At 48.0% G+C, this 18,818-nt stretch overlaps 1 protein-coding gene across 3 annotated transcripts; it reads right to left on the bottom strand.

Moving 5' to 3' along the window:
* Nucleotides 1-70: 70 nt before the first annotated feature.
* On the bottom strand, nucleotides 71-18,779 carry AFG3L2 (AFG3 like matrix AAA peptidase subunit 2). Of its 3 annotated transcripts, none has more exons than XM_040264598.1 (17): nucleotides 18,519-18,779; nucleotides 14,109-14,208; nucleotides 13,642-13,719; nucleotides 13,244-13,350; nucleotides 12,961-13,113; nucleotides 10,874-10,948; nucleotides 9,754-9,878; nucleotides 7,817-8,090; nucleotides 6,505-6,642; nucleotides 5,891-6,044; nucleotides 5,483-5,590; nucleotides 5,257-5,382; nucleotides 4,599-4,709; nucleotides 4,068-4,183; nucleotides 3,495-3,695; nucleotides 2,068-2,262; nucleotides 71-688 (listed from the first exon to the last, which is right to left on the bottom strand). In XM_040264598.1, the coding sequence occupies exons 1-17, from the start codon at nucleotides 18,633-18,635 to the stop codon at nucleotides 449-451; spliced, it is 2,418 nt and encodes an 805-aa protein (XP_040120532.1). In that variant the 5' UTR covers nucleotides 18,636-18,779; the 3' UTR covers nucleotides 71-448. The 3 variants fall into 3 exon arrangements, with proteins under 3 accessions (XP_040120532.1, XP_040120534.1, XP_040120533.1); XM_040264600.1 differs by lacking the exon at nucleotides 18,519-18,779 and adding an exon at nucleotides 17,938-18,499; XM_040264599.1 differs by lacking the exons at nucleotides 14,109-14,208; nucleotides 18,519-18,779 and having other exon boundaries at nucleotides 13,244-13,352; nucleotides 13,643-13,718.
* Nucleotides 18,780-18,818: the final 39 nt, after the last annotated feature.

Here is an 18,818-nt window from a genome sequence, read left to right as displayed (position 1 = left end):
GTCGTTCAGTTCCTTTTCATTGTGTTTTCTGAAGGGATGTCTCCTAAGCAGCACCAGTGACCCTCGTGTGTTCAGAAGGAAAAACGCAGCATTTACACTTTATTTGTGACATAAGCCGTATTTACACAATACATTCATATTTTTAAATATGTTACACAGCTCTCCTAGAAAACCACTCCATCACAGAACAGCAGCATGTAGCTTGGGTTCCGTCTTTAAAATATTAAATCAAGTAGAAATACTCTTTAATTTCATAGCCCATCACAGAGGGAGACTCTGAGGGAGGTGGGAGTGAAGGGCGGGTGATGGTGAGCACACCCCCATGTGAGGGCACAGGAGACTGGAGGCTGGGGACGCACTCCTGCCCCTGTGACCTCCGAGGCCAAGGACGAAGCAGCCCTTCCCGCCGTGCCCTGGGGGACACGCTCCGAGGGTGCAGCACCAGGAGCTACGCAGGGCCAGCGCCTTGGACCTGGCTGGTCACCTTCTCGCCCGCGGGCTCCTCCGAGCCCTCGCGCTCCCTGTTCCAGTCCTTCAGGCCCTCGGGGAGCGAGGTGTCCTCGTCCAGGCTGCCGGTGCCTTCCACAAACTCCTCATAGGTAGACTTCTCCGCAAATGGCCTGGGGCCCAGAAGTTCCACCATGTCGTTCTTGTCTAACACTTCTTTTTCTAACAACAGCAGAGCAACCTGGAACATGAACACCTGTGATTAAATACAGCCACCCAGCGCCATCTCTCCAAGCTAACCTTTTATTAACAACCAACCCCCTTCCAAAACAGGGCTTTGAGAACTTCACTCTAACTTTTAATAAGAATATCTTATTAAAATAGATCTTCACCCTAACTTTTAATAAGAAGTATAAAAATCCTGGAAGGATGTCCCCAGGAAGGGCAGGGTGGCATGCAATGTGGTGTGTCTCTGTGCCCTGCTGGGGAGGTAGGGTGGGGAAGGAGCTCTGCACACATCGAGGAGAGACAACCCCGAAGAAGAGCAAGAAGTTGTGTTCCTGGGCCCCACCCACTTCCAAAGGAGGCAAGAGCTCTCTGTGGCTCCCAGAGCAGAAGGAGCTCTGGGGAGGCTGCAGGAAGAAGTGACAGTGGCAGGGGTGGGGACGAGGAAGGGACAGAAATGAGGAATTTTAAAGGGAGGCTGACAAAATAGAAACACAAACATGCGTCTCGAAGCTCTGGTCTCTGTGTGGCTGAACTGTAAATGTGACAGGACACACGGCCACAGGAAAAGGGCGCCCACCAACTACAAGAGGGGAGGTAAGCGATGGTGTCAGCGGGCAGGGAACAGCTCACATGAGAGCCTCTGTCACCAAGAAACGAAGCCAGTTAAACTGTAAATGGACCTCGTAGTAGACTTGGTTCCTCAGGGGACTCCTAACTTGGAAACTCACCACACGTGTAGTTTACGTTAAATGCTGTTTTTAAAGATTCCAAACAATAAAGCAATTTTCTTCTGCCTTAAAATTTTTTTTAACTTTATTATGGATCATTTCAAATATGTACCAAAAATATATAGAAAAAAAGGATAACTAACCCCATGCAACCCCATGTAACCACTGTTTACGATCACTTTTGTTCCACCTGCTCCCTGGATTATTTTAGAGAAAATCCCAGATGTCCTGTTGTTTTATCTACATATGTTTGTCTCTAACTCTATGAGACAGACTCTTCAACTCTCAATGCTGAGGTCCCGGGTTCAGTCCCTGCTAGGCAACTAAGATCTCCTTTGCTCCAGAGGGGAAAAGCAATGGGGAACCCCATCAGGCCAGCAGGCCTGCACCTGGAAGCACCTGGCAAGGTGAGTGCAGATTCAGCTGTATGTCTGGTACTATAAGCAGACTTCATTAATCCCGTGTTCAAGTTCCCAGGAGCCAGGGGCCAAGATCACACCCGCCTCTGCTCCCCATCATCCCCACCAACAGAACATCAGGACGGAGGGAGGAACCAGAATCAGCAGGCACAGGGGGAATGGCGGCGTCTGCAAACCAGCCAACCAATCACCCTCAATGGCCTCTGCAAACCATGCAGAGGAGTGTTCCCACAGTCGGCACCCACCTTCTCCACGTCAGCTTTCTTCTCTGTGAGGAGGGCCACTGTCCTCTTGTAAGCATCATTGATAAGGATTCGTACTTCGTCATCTATGAGTCTAGCGGTGGCCTCGCTGTAAGGCTTCTCCAACACCATGTCCCCCTGACGTGGGAGGTCAAAGGAGATCTGCCCGACCTTCTCGTTCATGCCAAACTGAACAATCTGAAGAAGAAGGCGTGGCCATGGAGGGCATCCATTTCTGCTCACAGGCTCATGGGTTTTATAAAATGTCAACAAGGTAACACGGACACTGAATGTACACACTTCATTGCAGAACTACTCTTCAACCCGGCAAAATGACATGGCAGCCTTGAGTCGGCCAAACAGACCAGGTGTTCTGCATAGATGGGGCAGTGGGGACAAGACCAGAAATGGGCAGACAATATTTACAACCAAGACAGGCAGCAAATAGGTGGGGACAGACCCCAGCAGTCACAAGACGTGCGTGAGATCACTCTGCACGAGGGGAGGCAAGGAGGAGCCAGAGCCTGTGACAGACAGAAGCCACGACCTCGGCCACCCAGAGGCTCCTCCTGAGTCACCTGGGCTGCTCCAGAACCTGGGAGGGGTGCCTGCACTTTCCCTGAGTCCCTGGGGCCTGGCTGGGCTGTAAAGAGACCCCCATAGTAACCACATAGAGCCCCAACTTAAGAAGAAATGTCTGGAAGTAAAATCTAAACTGACTAGAAAAGAGGAGGCGCAGGTAAGAGAGGGGAGCAGCAACAGCTCAGAAAGCAGGAAGCACATTTTTCAAAAGTTCATGGAAACAACAGAAAAAGATACTCTAAAACCACGAAACTATAAACACTGTCTTAATCCACCTTCTTCCTAAAAGATCAGGAAAACAAACTTCATGCAGGTAAGGAAAGCGGGATGCAGGGATGTCCACAAACAGATGAAAACTGTGACCCAACTTCAGAAAGACTAACCAAAATCAGGAATGTGAGGAAAATATGAAATAACAACAGAAGTCAAGAGTCGGGAAAACTTAGATGGGTGCTAAAAACACAGGAAAAAAAAAAAATCACAGTTGAGTTCCTAAAGTCACCGACATCGAGCTCCAAGAGAGCACCCTGACTGTTTCTGGGAATGGAGGCAAATGGGGTGGGAGCGGGGTGGGTGTACAGGGTGACTGCTCCCAGCTTAGGTGGAGTCCACGTAGGGTCCTGCAGGTTTGAAACTAGACTTAAACTCTGCAGACACACTTCACACACTCTCAGTAAATCCAAAATACCAAGTGACCAAAATGTAAGTTTCTATTCCTAAGTTTTGATCACCTTACACTGAACCTCTCTGAAGGAGGAACCCTTGCCTGGTCAGCCCAGGCCAGTGGAGCCTCAGGGCTGCTCCGGAGCCTGTGCGGCGGCGAGGAGGCAGCCCACTCATCCTCTCACCTGGGCGTAGGCACTCTGGGTCACTTTGCGCAAGTCGTCCTGGGCGCCGGTAGTGATCCTGCCAAAGAAGATCTCTTCGGACACGCGGCCGCCCAGGGTCATGCACATGCGGTCCAGGAGCTGCTCCCGGGTGTAGAGGTACTGCTCCCGGGGCAGGTACTGAGCGTAGCCCAGCCCTTTGCCCCGTGGGATGATGGACACCTGGCGAGGGAACAGCAGCACTGAGCACCCGGCTGCTGGAGTCAACAAACCCACCGGCGAGCAGAGTACCACGGCCGGGCAACCCCAGGGGCTCAGCCGGGCAGCTGGTCCAGGAGAGACTTCCTCTTGGGATGACCTCACCCCAAGTGACTCCTACACAGTGCTTCTGTCTCTTAAGAAACCCATCTGCGAATGCCCAGGCCTGACAGCAGGGCCACTGCCGAGCAGGATCCCCTGCCAACTCGACCCACTGGAGTGAATCCCTTCAGCTTCCAGACACTTTTCTTTCCAAACTTTATAACTCGTCCATGCATGATGCCTCCCCCCAGCGCCACTGTCAGATGTCCCCACTACGTCCCCCCAGTCACTGACCTTCAAGAGAGGGTCCGCGTGCTCCAGGTACCAACCAGCAACTGCGTGGCCTGCCTCGTGGTATGCCACTGTCTTCTTCTCCTCGGGCTGTAGGACCTGCGTTTTCTTCTCTAAGCCTGACAAACAGAACAGAAAATAAAGCCTGTGCTTTAGCGACAACAACATCACGAGAGGCTCACACACCACCACTCAGGGCCTCACAAAGAACACACATCACAGGCCTTCCCAGTCTAACTGGTTTTACAGCTGTTTATCCATCACCTATGTCTCGCTCAGGGCACATCAGACTCACGCGATGAAATTTTTGGAAAACAGGAAGGCTATGAGTGCTTTTTAAAAGAAAACAACTAGACTGATATAATTGAGGGGAAGACCTCTCCCTGACTGCAGCCTGTCTCAGATCCATCCGACATGGAAGCCTCTATGCAGACACTCCAAGGTGCCTGCGAGCTCCAGGCCTGGGTGGACATACTCCCTGGCTTCAGAGTCACGCCATCAACCCCTGGATGTACAGTCTACCAGCTGCCTTACCGCCAATCACTCGTTCAATTGCTTGTTCAAAGTGTTTCTGGTTTATGGAATCTGAAAGGTGTCTCGCGGCAATCAAAGCAGCTTCATTGCACACGTTGGCAACATCAGCTCCTGTGAAAGAACACAGCAGCTCTCCACCAGATATACCCAAGCTCACTGGCCACAGTTTTGAAGAGGGACCAGACCAGGTCCCCACCACCAGCAGGTTCCAGCACCCAGGCCCGCCCAGCACAAATGGCCCCTCAATCACACTGCAAGGACCAGCAGTGGACAGACACCCATGGGCAGTAATCTATCTCCACAGACCATATGATGAGAGCAAACTAAGACTGTGCTTTAAAATGCCCACCAATTAATGCTTAGTTCTCTGTAAATTAACTTCTGTAAATGCCCACCAATTAATGCTTAGTTCTCTGTAAATTAACTTCTCAGAGAAAGTATATGGCAACACAAATAAGCCATAACACAATGTACGTGCTCAAAAAAAATTTTTAAGTAGCCAGGCCCCTGGAACTGAGGCACCTGTGCCCGTGAATACACCCTTCTCAGGCTGCAGGTGGTCCCTCCTGCTTCATGTTGACTCTGCAAGGATGGACAGAGGGAACGAGAAAGGAAGGGTCGTGTCCTGTAGACAGAACTGAGGGTAGAGCTCACCCACCTGAAAATCCTGGGGTCAAGGATGCGAGCTTCCTTGCCAGCTTCTCCTTTTCCAGGGCGCTATCCAGCTTCAGAGGTCGGAGGTGAACTTTGAAAATAGAGGCTCTTCCCTTAATGTCCGGCGGTCCTTGAGAAATTATTTTTAAGGAAGAAAAAATCATAATCAAATAGCTGCAACCTCTCCTCGTGAGAACTGGCCTAAATCCAGGGCAAGAAAGCCATCTCACCAATGAAGATCTGCCTGTCGAAGCGGCCTGGCCTCATCAGAGCTGGGTCTAGGATATCCGGTCGGTTGGTGCCCGCCAAGATGACCACATTGGTTGTTGTGTTGAATCCTGGAGACAGACAAAGGCATCACTGCTGTTACATGCTGTGAGGAGGAAAATAAAGTGTCCCTGTCAAGAATGTATGAGCACCAGATACACCATTGCTTTTTCCCCATTATCTAGTGGTTTTTTAAGTCACAAGTTTAGATGATTTTTCCTACTATTCATTTTGCCCTTAACATCATACCTAACACCTAAAGATTTAATGATCAAGTACTTAAAGACAAATTACCAGCACAGGACTCTCATTTTAGACATAGGAAGAACAACTGGAAAGTACAGGATAGACACAGGTGATGGAGCACTCACCGTCCATCTCCACAAGCAGCTGGTTGAGTGTGTTCTCTTGCTCACTCTGCCCGCCGAAGTTGCCCCTGCCTCTCTTCCTTCCCACCGCGTCTATTTCATCAATGAAGAGGATGCAAGGGGCGTTCTTCCGAGCAAGGGCGAATAAGTCACGGACCTGGATGAAAGCGCAAGCACTGGAGTCACTTAACAAGTGAGTAGTATTATCCTAATAAAAACAGACACCAAGCTTCCTGCCCCCAGGAAGACCATCTGTGTACAGCACTATACAGCACTATACAGCACAGACGTTAAACGGTGCAAGCAGCAAGGAAGTCATGTGGCAAATGGTGAAAGGTGAGCAAGTATTTCTAAAATCTCATCAATTACTGTTGTGTAAGAAGCACGAACACCAACAAACTGATGCTACACACCTCTGTCCTACTCAGAGGGAACAGGGTAGAGCTGTAGACTTTGTAACAATCACTCACAGACCCAGCCATGCAGGCACACAGCAAAGGCGTGACCCCTGAAGCCCACCAAGCCATTGCCCCAAAGTGGGCAGTACCCCACTGTGGCAGGGGTCCTGCGCCCACCTTCCAACCTGCTGAGTTAACACAGCGAGAGGTGAGACTTACTCTAGCTGGCCCCACACCAACAAACATCTCCAAGAACTCAGACCCGCTAACAGTGATGAAAGGGACGTTGGCTTCTCCAGCCGTGGCCTTAGCCAGCAGTGTCTTCCCAGTGCCTGGAGGACCAGTGAGAATGGCACCCTTCAGATAAAAAAAGGGAAAGTATACTGAACTAGAATTTCAGAAAAATAAACTGCATATCCATAAATAATTTCAAGGTATAATCTGTCTAAATTTTAGTGACATATCATATCCTAAATATTTCTCAAACATGTAAACAAAGATAAAATGCTTTTTAATAAAAAGAGAAAGGAAGAGATTATTAGAGACTACTTTGTTTTAAAAAACCTGGCAAGAATGTGAAATACTTCCCTTACTTTTTAAGATTTTTAGTGTTGCTTTTTAGACCTAACAGTATATAAAGGGTGACTTAAGCTGGGAATCTAGCAATACTAAAAAACCACCTGAGGTTAACTTCAAATATTATACTTCCAGTTTACATTTTGCTTATTTTCTTTCCTTTAAAATTTCACAGATGAAGTAAATATCTAATAACCAACGATGAACTTAAAAAGAAAAATATGTGTTTGCTCAAACACTATAATTACCTAAGTCATGGAGATGCTTGAGTATGATGTGAACACATACTTAATTAAGTACAACAAATTATAAAACTAAAATGTAACTTTTCATCCATGAAGGCAGGACATGAAATCAAGGAAGTGATGATTCCCTTTAGAAAAGACTCCCTCATGTGACTTTATTAACGAGTTTTTTAGAACCTTAAAGATTTTCTCTTCATTACTTAATGCCTGAGCCTGGTCCTGGGAGCAGAGATGGGCAAGGCTGCCCGAGTCCGGCAGAAGGTGGTGGTGGAAGAGGGCAAGGGCAGGGAGGTCTGCACTCTATGGAGCCCCTCGCCTGCAATGTGAGTGCCAGACCAGGCAGACCGTCCACTCAAGCTGCTGGGGGAGGGACGGTAGGGCCAGAACAGAGGCAGCCTGCCCGGGACTACAGTGCTAAGTCAGAGCATCCAAATCACACTGTGGAGAGAAAGCAGCACAACGAGGGGAGGGGACACACATCTTTGGGGGAAGAGACACACTATTTTCAAGGAGACATATTCACAAGGGACAGTCGACTGTAAAGACTCAGGAGTTAAACAGAGACTAGCAGGTTACAATAGAGGAAGGAGAGAAGAGCATCTACTGTGGAAGTAATCAAACTTCATAAAATTGTAACCTCAGAGATCAAGAAACACTTCAAAGGATTTAGGGTTAATAAGCTGAAAACTGACTTCTGAATGTTCATTTACCTTTGGGATTTTTGCTCCCAGGTCTTGATACTGCTTCGGATTTTTTAGGAAATTCACAAATTCCATGATCTCCAGCTTGGCCTCCTCACAGCCGGCCACGTCTTTGAACTTCACATCGATCTCATCCTTGAGGACCTTGGCGGTGGTCTCTCCAACACTGAAGAGTCCGCCCATGCCCCGGCCTGTGCGGCCAATGCCGGCTGGGCCCCTCCGGATGGTGTAGAGCAGGAAGGCGATGATGAGCACAGTGGGCAGCATGCTCAGGAGGAAGGAGCTGCAGATACATGACAGCAAGAGCTCAGAGGGCACCCACTCAGACTGCCCTGCCAGGGACCTGCCTCAGCAGAACATGCACACGCTCTACCTGGGCAGCCAGGTACCCCAACACCTCACCTGAGGCACAGAGAGTCTATGTGCATCAGTGTCATTCAAGCAGACGCTCAGAAAGTAAGACCAAAGGAAGACCTGCTCCTAATGCGTACCCTCTCCATGGCTGCGTCACTCCCACTTGAGAACCAGCACACACACAGGCTAGACCCATGACCTACTGTCACTACATATGAGTTTCAAAGCAATTCGTTGACTTAATAATTTTAATACAATTCTGGTATTGTAGACATTCCAGTCCTCTTACTGGAATGGATCAACTATTTCTGAAGGGATGTCTTCTAAATATCTAATCTGTGCGAAGGCAGCGGTGGGGAGTTCCCCAGCATGGTGGGGTGGCTTGTGCAGGCTCACACAGGCCCAGGGGCAGGGTGCCCACCAACCCTCACCCACTCTGGGGAGTGGCTCAGAGATGATTTACAGTATCTGCCTTCTATTTCTCTTAAGTTAATTTCCACGAAACTGTGGACATAGACGTATACTGGGTAACATAAAGCAATTTAGTTTAACTTAACCTACGAAATTTAGGTCAAAACCTGGTACATAGTTTAGGTAAAAAAATGAAACAAGAATAAAATAAGAATTAGCTTTCTAATTTTTTGTCTATTACAAAACTGTAAAGGCTGCTACAGCAGGCAGCAAGAGCCATGAACAATTTACCTTTGGTTTACTTCTAGAGAAAAAACAATGCACTGACAGTAAAGGTTTGAAGAACATGCAATAAGACTCTGTGTAATGTTTCAGCACAAGCTTGTAACGTTAAGGAACTGTATGTTAACCTCAGGGACTGAGGGACACATCACCCCAAGTGTGAAACAACTTTGATAGCTGGCAGGACCTAAATACTGCAGGGAGATTGTAGGGCTACACAAACCATGACTCAACAGAGTCCCCAGAGCTGAGTAAGACCATCAGCTCCGTTAACATGCTGTTTTACATGTAGAAGTAAATCAAGCTTTATTTTTACTTTCACTCCCAAACTCTTAATCAAGGTATATGTTCTGCATTTAATGCAAATAGGTCACCGCCTTGAGATCCACCTGGGCATCGGTGGGCGGAACTCAAAGGCCATACATTCCCAAGTAAAACCAAAGACAGGCAGCCCCTGAAATCAACAAGCCCTTCTTCAAGGACCAGAGGTGGTCTTTCTAAAGACAAATAACCTCTAAGGGAAGAAGCAGCTCTGACCAAAGAGGAAGAAGCATTACTTAAAAGGCCTGGAAATTCTGTGAAATCTAAACATAAAGGACAGTTAAAAGGTGGGCATGCTGCTCTTAAACACAAAAGGGCTTTTATGCTAAAATCCTACTCAAGGTCAGTGTATTGGACATGGACCCAACACCACTGCTTAATCAAGATAAATATCAACATGCAAAAAACCAACCAGTCTCTAGCAAAAACTGTTAAGTTACTAATGGCTGCAAAGAACTCAGGCCAGACTGAGAGGCCTGATGAGAATACAAAGTGTGATGTGCTGCCCCCTGGTGACAGAATACACCATGAGTCCTGGGTGCAAAGACAGCCTCCCAAGTCCACTGCCCAAGGCTCACCCGTCACTCTCGGCGATGTAGACCACAGGGACCCGGTTCTCCCCTTCTATGCCCAGTTCCTGCTGCAGAGTCTCCAGGTTCCGCTCAAAGGTGTCCACACTGCCAATGTTGAACCAGACGTACTGCTGTAAAGACAGGAAAGCGAAGTGTCCTAATTTTGTTAGGGGAACGAAGAGGAAACAAAGGGTTTAACTTCCTAAGAATTTTTCAGAAATACTGCAAATTTACAACGAAAAAACCCAACAATGAGATCAAGATTAACGCAAGGCGGGTTTAACAACCAGTCTTTAACAACCAGAGTGACAAAGCTTTACTCAGTGAGAACCCTTGGCCAATAAGCATTTCTACAGTTCCAGCACTCCTCTATGATCCTAATACCATAAACTCAGAAAAACAAAAACTCTACTTGAAAAGAACCCTTTTCATAAACCAACAAGCGTCCTTTCCCCAGGACTTCTCAGCTGTCTGGTCCCACACCAGGGTGCAGCTGTGATGATACTCCTCAGTGTCAGGATGAGCTCCAGCCCTGGGTGAGCTGGAAGACTACAGGATGCCCAGGACTCGGGGTGGGCCTGGGGCTCTGGCCCAGAAGGGCTGGGAATCACCAGGAACCTCACCTGTTCCTCACTAATAATCCCCTCAACTCAACCTCGTGTCTCTGGAACAGAGCTCAAACTGGTTGGACAAGAAATATAAATATTTTTAAACCGTAAGAACAGAAATAGAAATTAACATCACAAAACAGTTGGGAGAGATATGATCAAAACACTTCTTAAACTGATTTGACAAAAGCGGTCTCAAGACAGAAGCAGTTCAGATTTTACCATTTCTTTCTTAACCAACTGTTCTCAGTCTGGAAAAATCATAGATACTGGAATACTGAAAACCAGGTTTTACTCATTGGTTCCTGTACAGCCAATGTGATCACCAAACCCAAACCATTGACCCAATTCTTGCACATGTGATGGACATAAGGGTCACACTGTCACTGTTAGTGTAGATCACAGCTGCTCTACTGCCCGGCTCTGACACAGCCAGTGTGAGGGAATGCTGGCTTTTCAGTTTTAAATATAAGAACTTAATTGACAGCTAGTTCACATCACTTAATAACATCACTTACTCCATCAACAGGAGTTTTTCCTGGTGTAAAAGTCACTCGAACAAATCGCTTGTTGACAACTTCCAGTCTGTCTACCTGGAATTTTAAAGAAATATTCAAACATAAATTTACAGAAAGATTAGAGACATTCTTCTAAGTTCATCTGAAATGCATATATTTCAGACACACAAAGAAAAATGATGAATAATGTAAAGACACCCTGTGTTTTCCCCTCCAGCTTGAGAAACAAAACATCACAAACCAGCTGAAGCCCCCAGTCATGCCCCAAACCCAGGGGTGGCCGCCGTGTACTAGTGCTGGCCACCCCAAAGCACGGCCTGCTCCTGGGCCACAAAGACCTAACCCTAAACAGACATTCACTTCTGCCTGTTTTTAAACTTTACAAATGGTCTCATCTGGCATATGTTTTTCTACAACTTTTTCTTCTATCACTGTATTTGTAAGGCCTTTCCTCACTGACATGTCAGTTCTTCACAGACCCCCATTTTATAAGCACACCCCAAGTTATTCATGCATTCTGTTCAAAGACCTTCAGACTGTTCCCAACACTCCCCTAACACCAACAATGCCACTGTGGACGCTGCTATGCATCATGCCTGGGACTGTCTCCCAGAACTCCCTGGGATGTGCGCCTATGGTGAACACAGCTGGCTAGGCTGTAGGGCACAACTGCCCTCAGCCCTGCTGGATGCTGCACACTACTCTCTGACTCATGCTCCTGCCAAACGTTCTCTAAAATGCTCCCACTGCTCTATGTCCTCACTTGCTGTTACAAAACTTCCTAAATTTTGCCCCTCTGAGGTCTGAGATGGTTTGACCTGGGTTCCCTGGACCCTCCTCCTCTATGGACTCTGGTCACTTGCACACCTCATCCTGAGGCCTCAGGCTGCTGGGAACTGAGCTCCTTCAATGGGTGCCTGTTCCCTGCTGCCGTCAAATCTGCTCTGGCAGGGAGTCCGGAAGGTATCAGCCCAGGACGCAAAGTGAGGGGGCCTGGGAGACCCCAGGAAGAGCCAGAACAGGGGCACACTGTCTGGAAAGCACTGACTAGAGGACCCTTGTCCCCTATAAACCTGCTGGGTCAACAGCAGACCGACTGCAGAAAGCCAGCGGGTCAGGAGAAGACATGATGACAGAGAACCCCCCCTGGGGCCTGTCCCCACATTCAGAGGACAGAAGTCACTGCTCACAGTGCAGGCTTTCCACGACACCTGGGAATTACAAACCTGAGAGCCTCACTTTCATGAGCGAGACACCTGCTTCAAAATCTGAAAGACTGTTTCCATTCTGTCTGTCCTCACCTTACTGGACAATCTTTAAAAATAATTTTAGATTCTTTATATTTTTAAAGTATTAATATCCTTATTTTATTCATTTCATGGATTAAAAAAAACATCACTAATGAGAGGTTAAGTCATTTCCCCGAGGCTCAGAGTTGGCCAAATCCTGCTTCTCTTACTATCACCTTGTTTCCTCACTTATAAGATGGACATTTTCCATATTTTAACCTCTTAGACACGGAATGTATGTGACAGCTGACAAGATGTCAAAGTGTCATTGGCAGTCTACTTAATCTAAGTAACGTGTAAAATAACATGTGTCTTATAGCCCACTGCATCTTAAATGAGCCGAAACAGGGTCTAACTGGCAAAGACCCAGCCCAGAGGTAAAGCTCCTGCCTGGGGCCTCACTCAGAGCCTGTCCGCTCTTGCAGTAAAACCTGATTCACTTATTCACCTACTTCCAGGAGTGCAGGAGGTCACAGCGGTGATGCCGTGCTGGAACCCAGAGGGGCTGGCCAGGGAGGGAAGAGAAGCAGCTGATGGCAGGAGGGAGAGGCCCGAGTAGACTGGGTGCCAGAACCAGGCTCTCCAGGGCAAGCGATACAGGGGGTTCATGGTCAGTCTGGAAACTGCTGGGTCGGAACTCACAGGTTCCTTGGCTGCTATACTTTCCAGCATTAGAAACATACAATACAGGACTTGATGACGAACAAGCCTGGCAATGTGCTGGCTGTTTATCACTTTATTGGCCTAAGCTGAACTCACCCTTTGATCCCTGCTGCCTGTGGCCCACACGATACTTACGACTCCCTTGGAAAGATAGTTGTTGGCAAAGTCCTTCCACGTGATTTCTCTCCCGGAGCTCTTGAACAGGAAGTAAAACAGGAATCCTCCCCAAAATAGGGCGGTCCAGAGAAAGTACATCCTGAATTCCTTGTCATCCCATGGGATGTCACCCTGAGTGAGGAAGCAGACCAGTAAGACAAGACAATGCAGTCTCTGCTGTGCTGGGTGTGAACCCTCCCAGGGCTGTGAGCACCACTCAGCCTTTCCTGGGGTAGACAGGGGCCAAAGCCACGAACCGAACCTTCTGGAACCTGGACCACCAGTGAGAGTCATCTTTCTTGCCGCCTCGTTTTCCACCACCACCAACTCCTCCTCCAGAAGGACGCGGGGCACCAGCTGGCTTGGGTTCTGTTCACAGACAGAGAGTGTGTCCATAGAGGCATCTGAATCTCTCAGCAATGTTTCCGTTAATGTCGCTTAATGAACTCATTGCAAAATGCATTGTGGCAATTGATCAGTTACTAAACACAGTGCTGTGAGGAAGCTGAGACTACGATAGAGGAGGGAGCCCCCAGGGACACTCCAGGCACTTCACACACAGGGGCCTCAGAACTGACTTCAGCTAAAATGTTCCTTGTTCAGCAACATCATAAACCAGGGGAAAACAGTAAGTTCAAATACAGTCTTTTGAAACAGTACCTTTTTTTTCTCCCATAACTTCTTTAGGTTCACTAGCTTTTGTTCCATTTTTTCCATTGGGAAAGTATTTTTCAAATCCTGTTAGAAAAGGAAAAAAAATTATCTTCAAACTAAAACTCATCAAGTTTTGTGTACGTATGTTCTTTGTTTTTAAAGCAGCTGATTCATGAAAAAGAATAAGCTAGACGTAAAGGACTGCTTGTGCAGGAGTAAATCACAGTCTAGATGGTACAGTCACAACCCTGAGGGGTCTAAGAAGTCTTGCTGGCCTGCCCAGGTCATTACTGACAAAGGTGCCACATCTGAAGACAACATAATGTCATGGCTTTGATAACATGAGAGGGAGGAGGTGGGGTGGTTAGGAATCAACTGAAACCACACTGCACTCTGCACCTGCCCTTCTGAGGACAGCCAAGAGTGAGTCTGTGTAAGAATGTCCCTCATCACAGTCATATGTGAGTGCTTACCTTTTGGAGGCCGAGAACAGAGTCTCTGATAAGCAGCAATCACATCTGTCAGAAGGGAATTCCTGCTGGTTTTCGCCTGAGTCGTGGCATATTGATAAAGCTGCAACACAACAGAGAGAAGTATGAAGGTCACATCAAGGTGAGTCTAAAGCGAGCTTCATTTTACCCTTCAAACAGGTGATTACGGACTAGCACAGAACGGGCCCCCTTGAAGGGAGCACAAGGGTTGTCCGGTCCTGGGCTGCTCCAGTCCAGTAAGAACTAGGAGACATGCACTTCACCCAGAAGACGAGAGCACCTCCAACCTAGGCAGCTAATTAAGAGCTGCAGCCCAAGTACAATTCCCTACCAACACATTGGCTCAGGCGTTGTTTCCTTGATGTGTAGCATTCAAAAGGCAAACTGCCATGAACACCTGCCACCCCACCTGCAGGGTCTATCACACTGCAAGGTCATTTATCCGACATTACAGAATGATGCTTTTTGTGTGCACAATACTAACTTTTCGTTTGGTTCGGTTCAGTCGCTCAGTCGTGTCCAACTCTTTGCGACCCCATGAACTGCAGCATGCCAGGCCTCCCTGTCCATCACCAACTCCCAGAGTTCACTCAAATTCACGTCCATCGAGTCACAGACAAGGAAGCCATAGTCCAATGTCTGATAATCCTTATCAGTTCAGTTCAGTTCACTCACTCAGTCGTGTCCGACTCTTTGCGACCCCATGAATTGCAGCACACCAGGCCTCCCTGTTCATCACCATCTCCCAGAGTTCACTCAGACTCATGTCCATCGAGTCAGTGATGCCATCCAGCCATCTCATCCTCAGTCGTCCCCTTCTCCTCCTGCCCCCAATCCCTCCCAGCATCAGAGTCTTTTCCAATGAGTCAACTCTTCGCATAAGGTGGCCAAAGTACTGGAGTTTCAGCTTCAGCATCATTCCTTCCAAAGAAATCCCAGGGTTGGTTGATCTCCTTCAGAACGGACTGGTTGGATCTCCTTGCAGTCCAAGGGACTCTCAAGAGTCTTCTCCAACACCACAGTTCAAGAGCATCAATTCTTCGGCGCTCAGCCCTCTTCACAGTCCAACTCTCACATCCATACATGACTATTGGAAAAACCATAGCCTTGACTAGACGCTATTTGATACACTGTCATCCTGCTAAGTCCCTTTACAGATACATCTCTGCTTTAAGTAACATATTTGCTAAAAACTGTAAATGCTGCCTAGGTATGAGTGAGTGAAAGTCGCTCAGTCATGTCTGACTCTTTGCAACTCCATAGGCTGTCCATGGAATTCTCCAGGCCAGAATATTGGAGTGGGTAGCCTTTCCCTTCTCCAGGGGATCTCCCCAACCCAGGGATCAAACCCAGGTCTCCCGCATTGCATGCGGATTCTTTACCAGCTGTGCCACAAGGGAAGCCCTGTCTAGGTTTATTAGAGTATAATGTAAACAAATTGAACAAGCTCCTTATTAAATGTTTAGGTGTAGAGACACTGAAGGGGATATAACTGAATCTGACAGTTAAGTTCAAGTGATCCTATCCTTTGGCAAAGTGAAAAGTTCACACCACCATTTTTTCTGGAGGCCAAGCATTTACATACAGGTGAGAATGTTTAAAGTGAAGCTTATCTGCATTAGACCCATCCTCATTTGCCTCCTTTATGGTCTCATGAGAAAAATAAAATATCACAAAACCATACAAAATCACTTCACACCCGATAGTGTGGCTATAATAAAAAAAAAAGAGAGAGACAATATCAAGTGCCAGTAAGGATCAGCAGAAACTGGAGCCCTTATGCACTGCTTAGGGGACAGGTACAGCCGCTTTGGAAAGTTTGGCATTTTCCAAAATGCTAAATGAAAAGTTAAGTTGCCACATGATCCAGCAAATTCACTCCTACTCAAGGAAATGAAAATATGTCCACTCAAAATCTTGAATGTTTATAGTATCATTTGGCATAATAGCCCCCAGATGGAAACAACCCAATGTCCATCAACTGATGATGAACAGAGGAAATGTGGTATATGCACACAACGGAATTTTATTCAGCCATAAAAAAGGAATGAAGTAGATAGATGGTACCATCAAATCTTGAAAACATTATGCTAAGTTAAAAAAACCAGACACAAAGATCACGTATTACATGATTCCATATTTATGAAACATCTGAAACAGGCCAATAATAGAGGCTATAGGTCAGCAGTTGCCTGGACTGGAGGAATAGTTGGGGAGAAACAGGGAGTGACCACTAACAGTCATAGAGCTTCTTCTAGATGTTCTGGCAACAGATAGTGAGTGATGGTTGCACCGCCTTGTGAATATATGAGAAGCCACAGAACAGTACCCTTTAAAAGGGTGGATTTTATGATATCTGAATTAGAAAATGTCAATTAAAAAAGAATGAGCTGACTTAACTCCAAATCAACACACAATTACTTGCAAAGTAGGACAGAAACACTGACACTGTTCTTGGTTGACAGCAATGCTGGTCTGAGAGAACCTGGAGCTTCTGTTGTGGTGGGCCCTCCCTGATGGCTGAGAATACTTGGCCTAAGAAATAACCACTGATAATGGCTAAGAGTGTGTTGTATATGAATAAATATTTCTCAATGCCAAATCCATTAAGGGTGTGGATTGACATGACCTGATACCCACGCTGGACAGGCCAACAAGTCAGAGCTTCTGCTCCAGGCCTGGTACTGCCAAGCAGCAGGGAGTCCACCAGGGGACCAGAAGCAGTGCTGCCTGGAAGAAACTCAGAAAAGACAGAAAGGTACCATACATGCAACAATACAAACCCTTCAGTATAAAGGTGGAGAGGTGGCACAGAGAAGGAAAGGGTCACGTGTAAGGGAGCCAGGGACGTCACAGGGAAGTGACACCTAGCCTGGGACTTGAAGGACCCAGAGTTCATCAGGCAAATGGTGTCAGAACTTTCAATTTTGGTAAAGCTGGAAATCTGATTTTTTGCATGACGCTCTTCAATACATCTGATGATATTGAGGGCCTCAAAGTCACACATCTACAATGGGAGAAGATGAGTGCCCCAGGATACTACTGTGAGAATCAAAAGTAATAAGACATGGAAAAGCACTTTGAAAACTGTGTGACAATACTCACATTTAAATTACTTCCAATTATTCTGAAAGCCATTTAAGAGTAAGCAGCTTTCAGAATATTACTATGATCATACTAAGCAAGTCTTTGTGTGACAATGAAGTACAGAACTGGGTACACAGTATAAACAAATATTATTAGTTTGCTGAATAATAAGCCCCCTTTAGGATCTTTTCAAATTGTGTTGAGCAGGGATACCTCTAGCAATAACCTCTGACTGCATTTAATGATAAGATTATTTTCCACAAAAGAACCATCGATGAATTTTTTTTCTCTAATCTAAGCCCATTCAAATAGTACATATGAAAGACATGAATTTGCAAAACTTAAGTATAGAGGACCTCACTTAGAAAATTAGGTTTTATGTTTGATGATGAAGTATTTTTCAGTTGTGAAACATCAGTTTTAATCATTTGAGGATTATACCTGAGAACACACACAGAAATCTTTTCCCCAGAACCTCATTATGAGAACACTTTTAACACATGCACAAATCTAGAGGAAAATCCAGAGTCCAGCGTCCCCACCTAGATCTTCAGGGAAGGACCAGGGAACGTGTGTCACGCACCTTCACAAGCAGACTTCCTCACACCTCGGCATTCGAGGTTCACTCCCAAGCAAGGCCTCTTAGAGGAGTCCTGACAAAAACCCTGCAAACTCACAGGGCAGATCCCTACCTGCCTGTTACAGGTCTGAGTCTAGTACTCACAAGAGGCAAGAGAGGGAGGGATTCGAGCAAATAAGACAAGGAAACGGATGCAATGCAGAAACCGGAAAAAAGGCCTCGTGCAGGGCCATTCCGAGCAGGAGAGACGAAGACCGACAGCCGGGTAGGGAAGGGGGCTCCGAGGAGGACACGTCAGGAACGCCCTCTCCAAGGAGATCTGAGAACACCTCCTGGGCTGACCCTCGGGCTCGCCCACCACCGCCGGGGCTTTGTGCGCGCTCCATCTGCGCTGGGAGGGTCCGCCATGGGTACAGCCAACTTCGGCTCCGGGATCCCGGCCCTGACGGCAACAGAGCAGCGCCCCTCGGGGGTTGGGGTAGGGGACACCATTAACGACTCCATCTACTAGTGCCGTGTCTGCCGGGAGACGACAGCCCCACCCCTGAGCCCGTGCCGCCGGCTCCCACCCAGGGCTCTCCGCTCCGCAGGCCTCCCGGGCGCAGGATAGCCCCGCCCCCCCCGAGACCCGTCTCCACGCTCCCCGGGGACCCACATCGAGAGCAGGGCCCGTGACCTTGACGCCCGGTGACGGGCCGGAAGCGGGCCGGGGGTGCCGGACTCACCGTCCGCAGGTAGAGCCGTTCGGTGGAGCCCGCGCGGCCGCCAGGCACGAGCATCGGGGGCATCCCGCGGGGCCGGCAGGCGCCCCGGCCCCACAGCAGCAAGCAGCGGTGCGCCATGGACGCCGGCGCGCCGCTCAGGCCGGGAGCGGACTCGGGGGCGGCACCGGACGGCCAAGAGGACCAGGAGCGGAGGCCACAGGACGGCTCGCCCGCGACCCCACGCTCCTCTGCGTCTTCTCACGCCTCGCCCCGCCCCAGCGCGCTGACGTCAGCCGCACAGCGGCGTGCCCTCGGCCCCGG

The sequence above is a fragment of the Oryx dammah genome, unplaced genomic scaffold (genome assembly GCF_014754425.2).
Source record: "Oryx dammah isolate SB20612 unplaced genomic scaffold, SCBI_Odam_1.1 HiC_scaffold_22, whole genome shotgun sequence".
Lineage (NCBI taxonomy): Eukaryota > Metazoa > Chordata > Mammalia > Artiodactyla > Bovidae > Oryx > Oryx dammah.
Note: the sequence above shows the minus strand (reverse complement) of the source record. Positions and strands in the feature narration are given on the sequence as shown.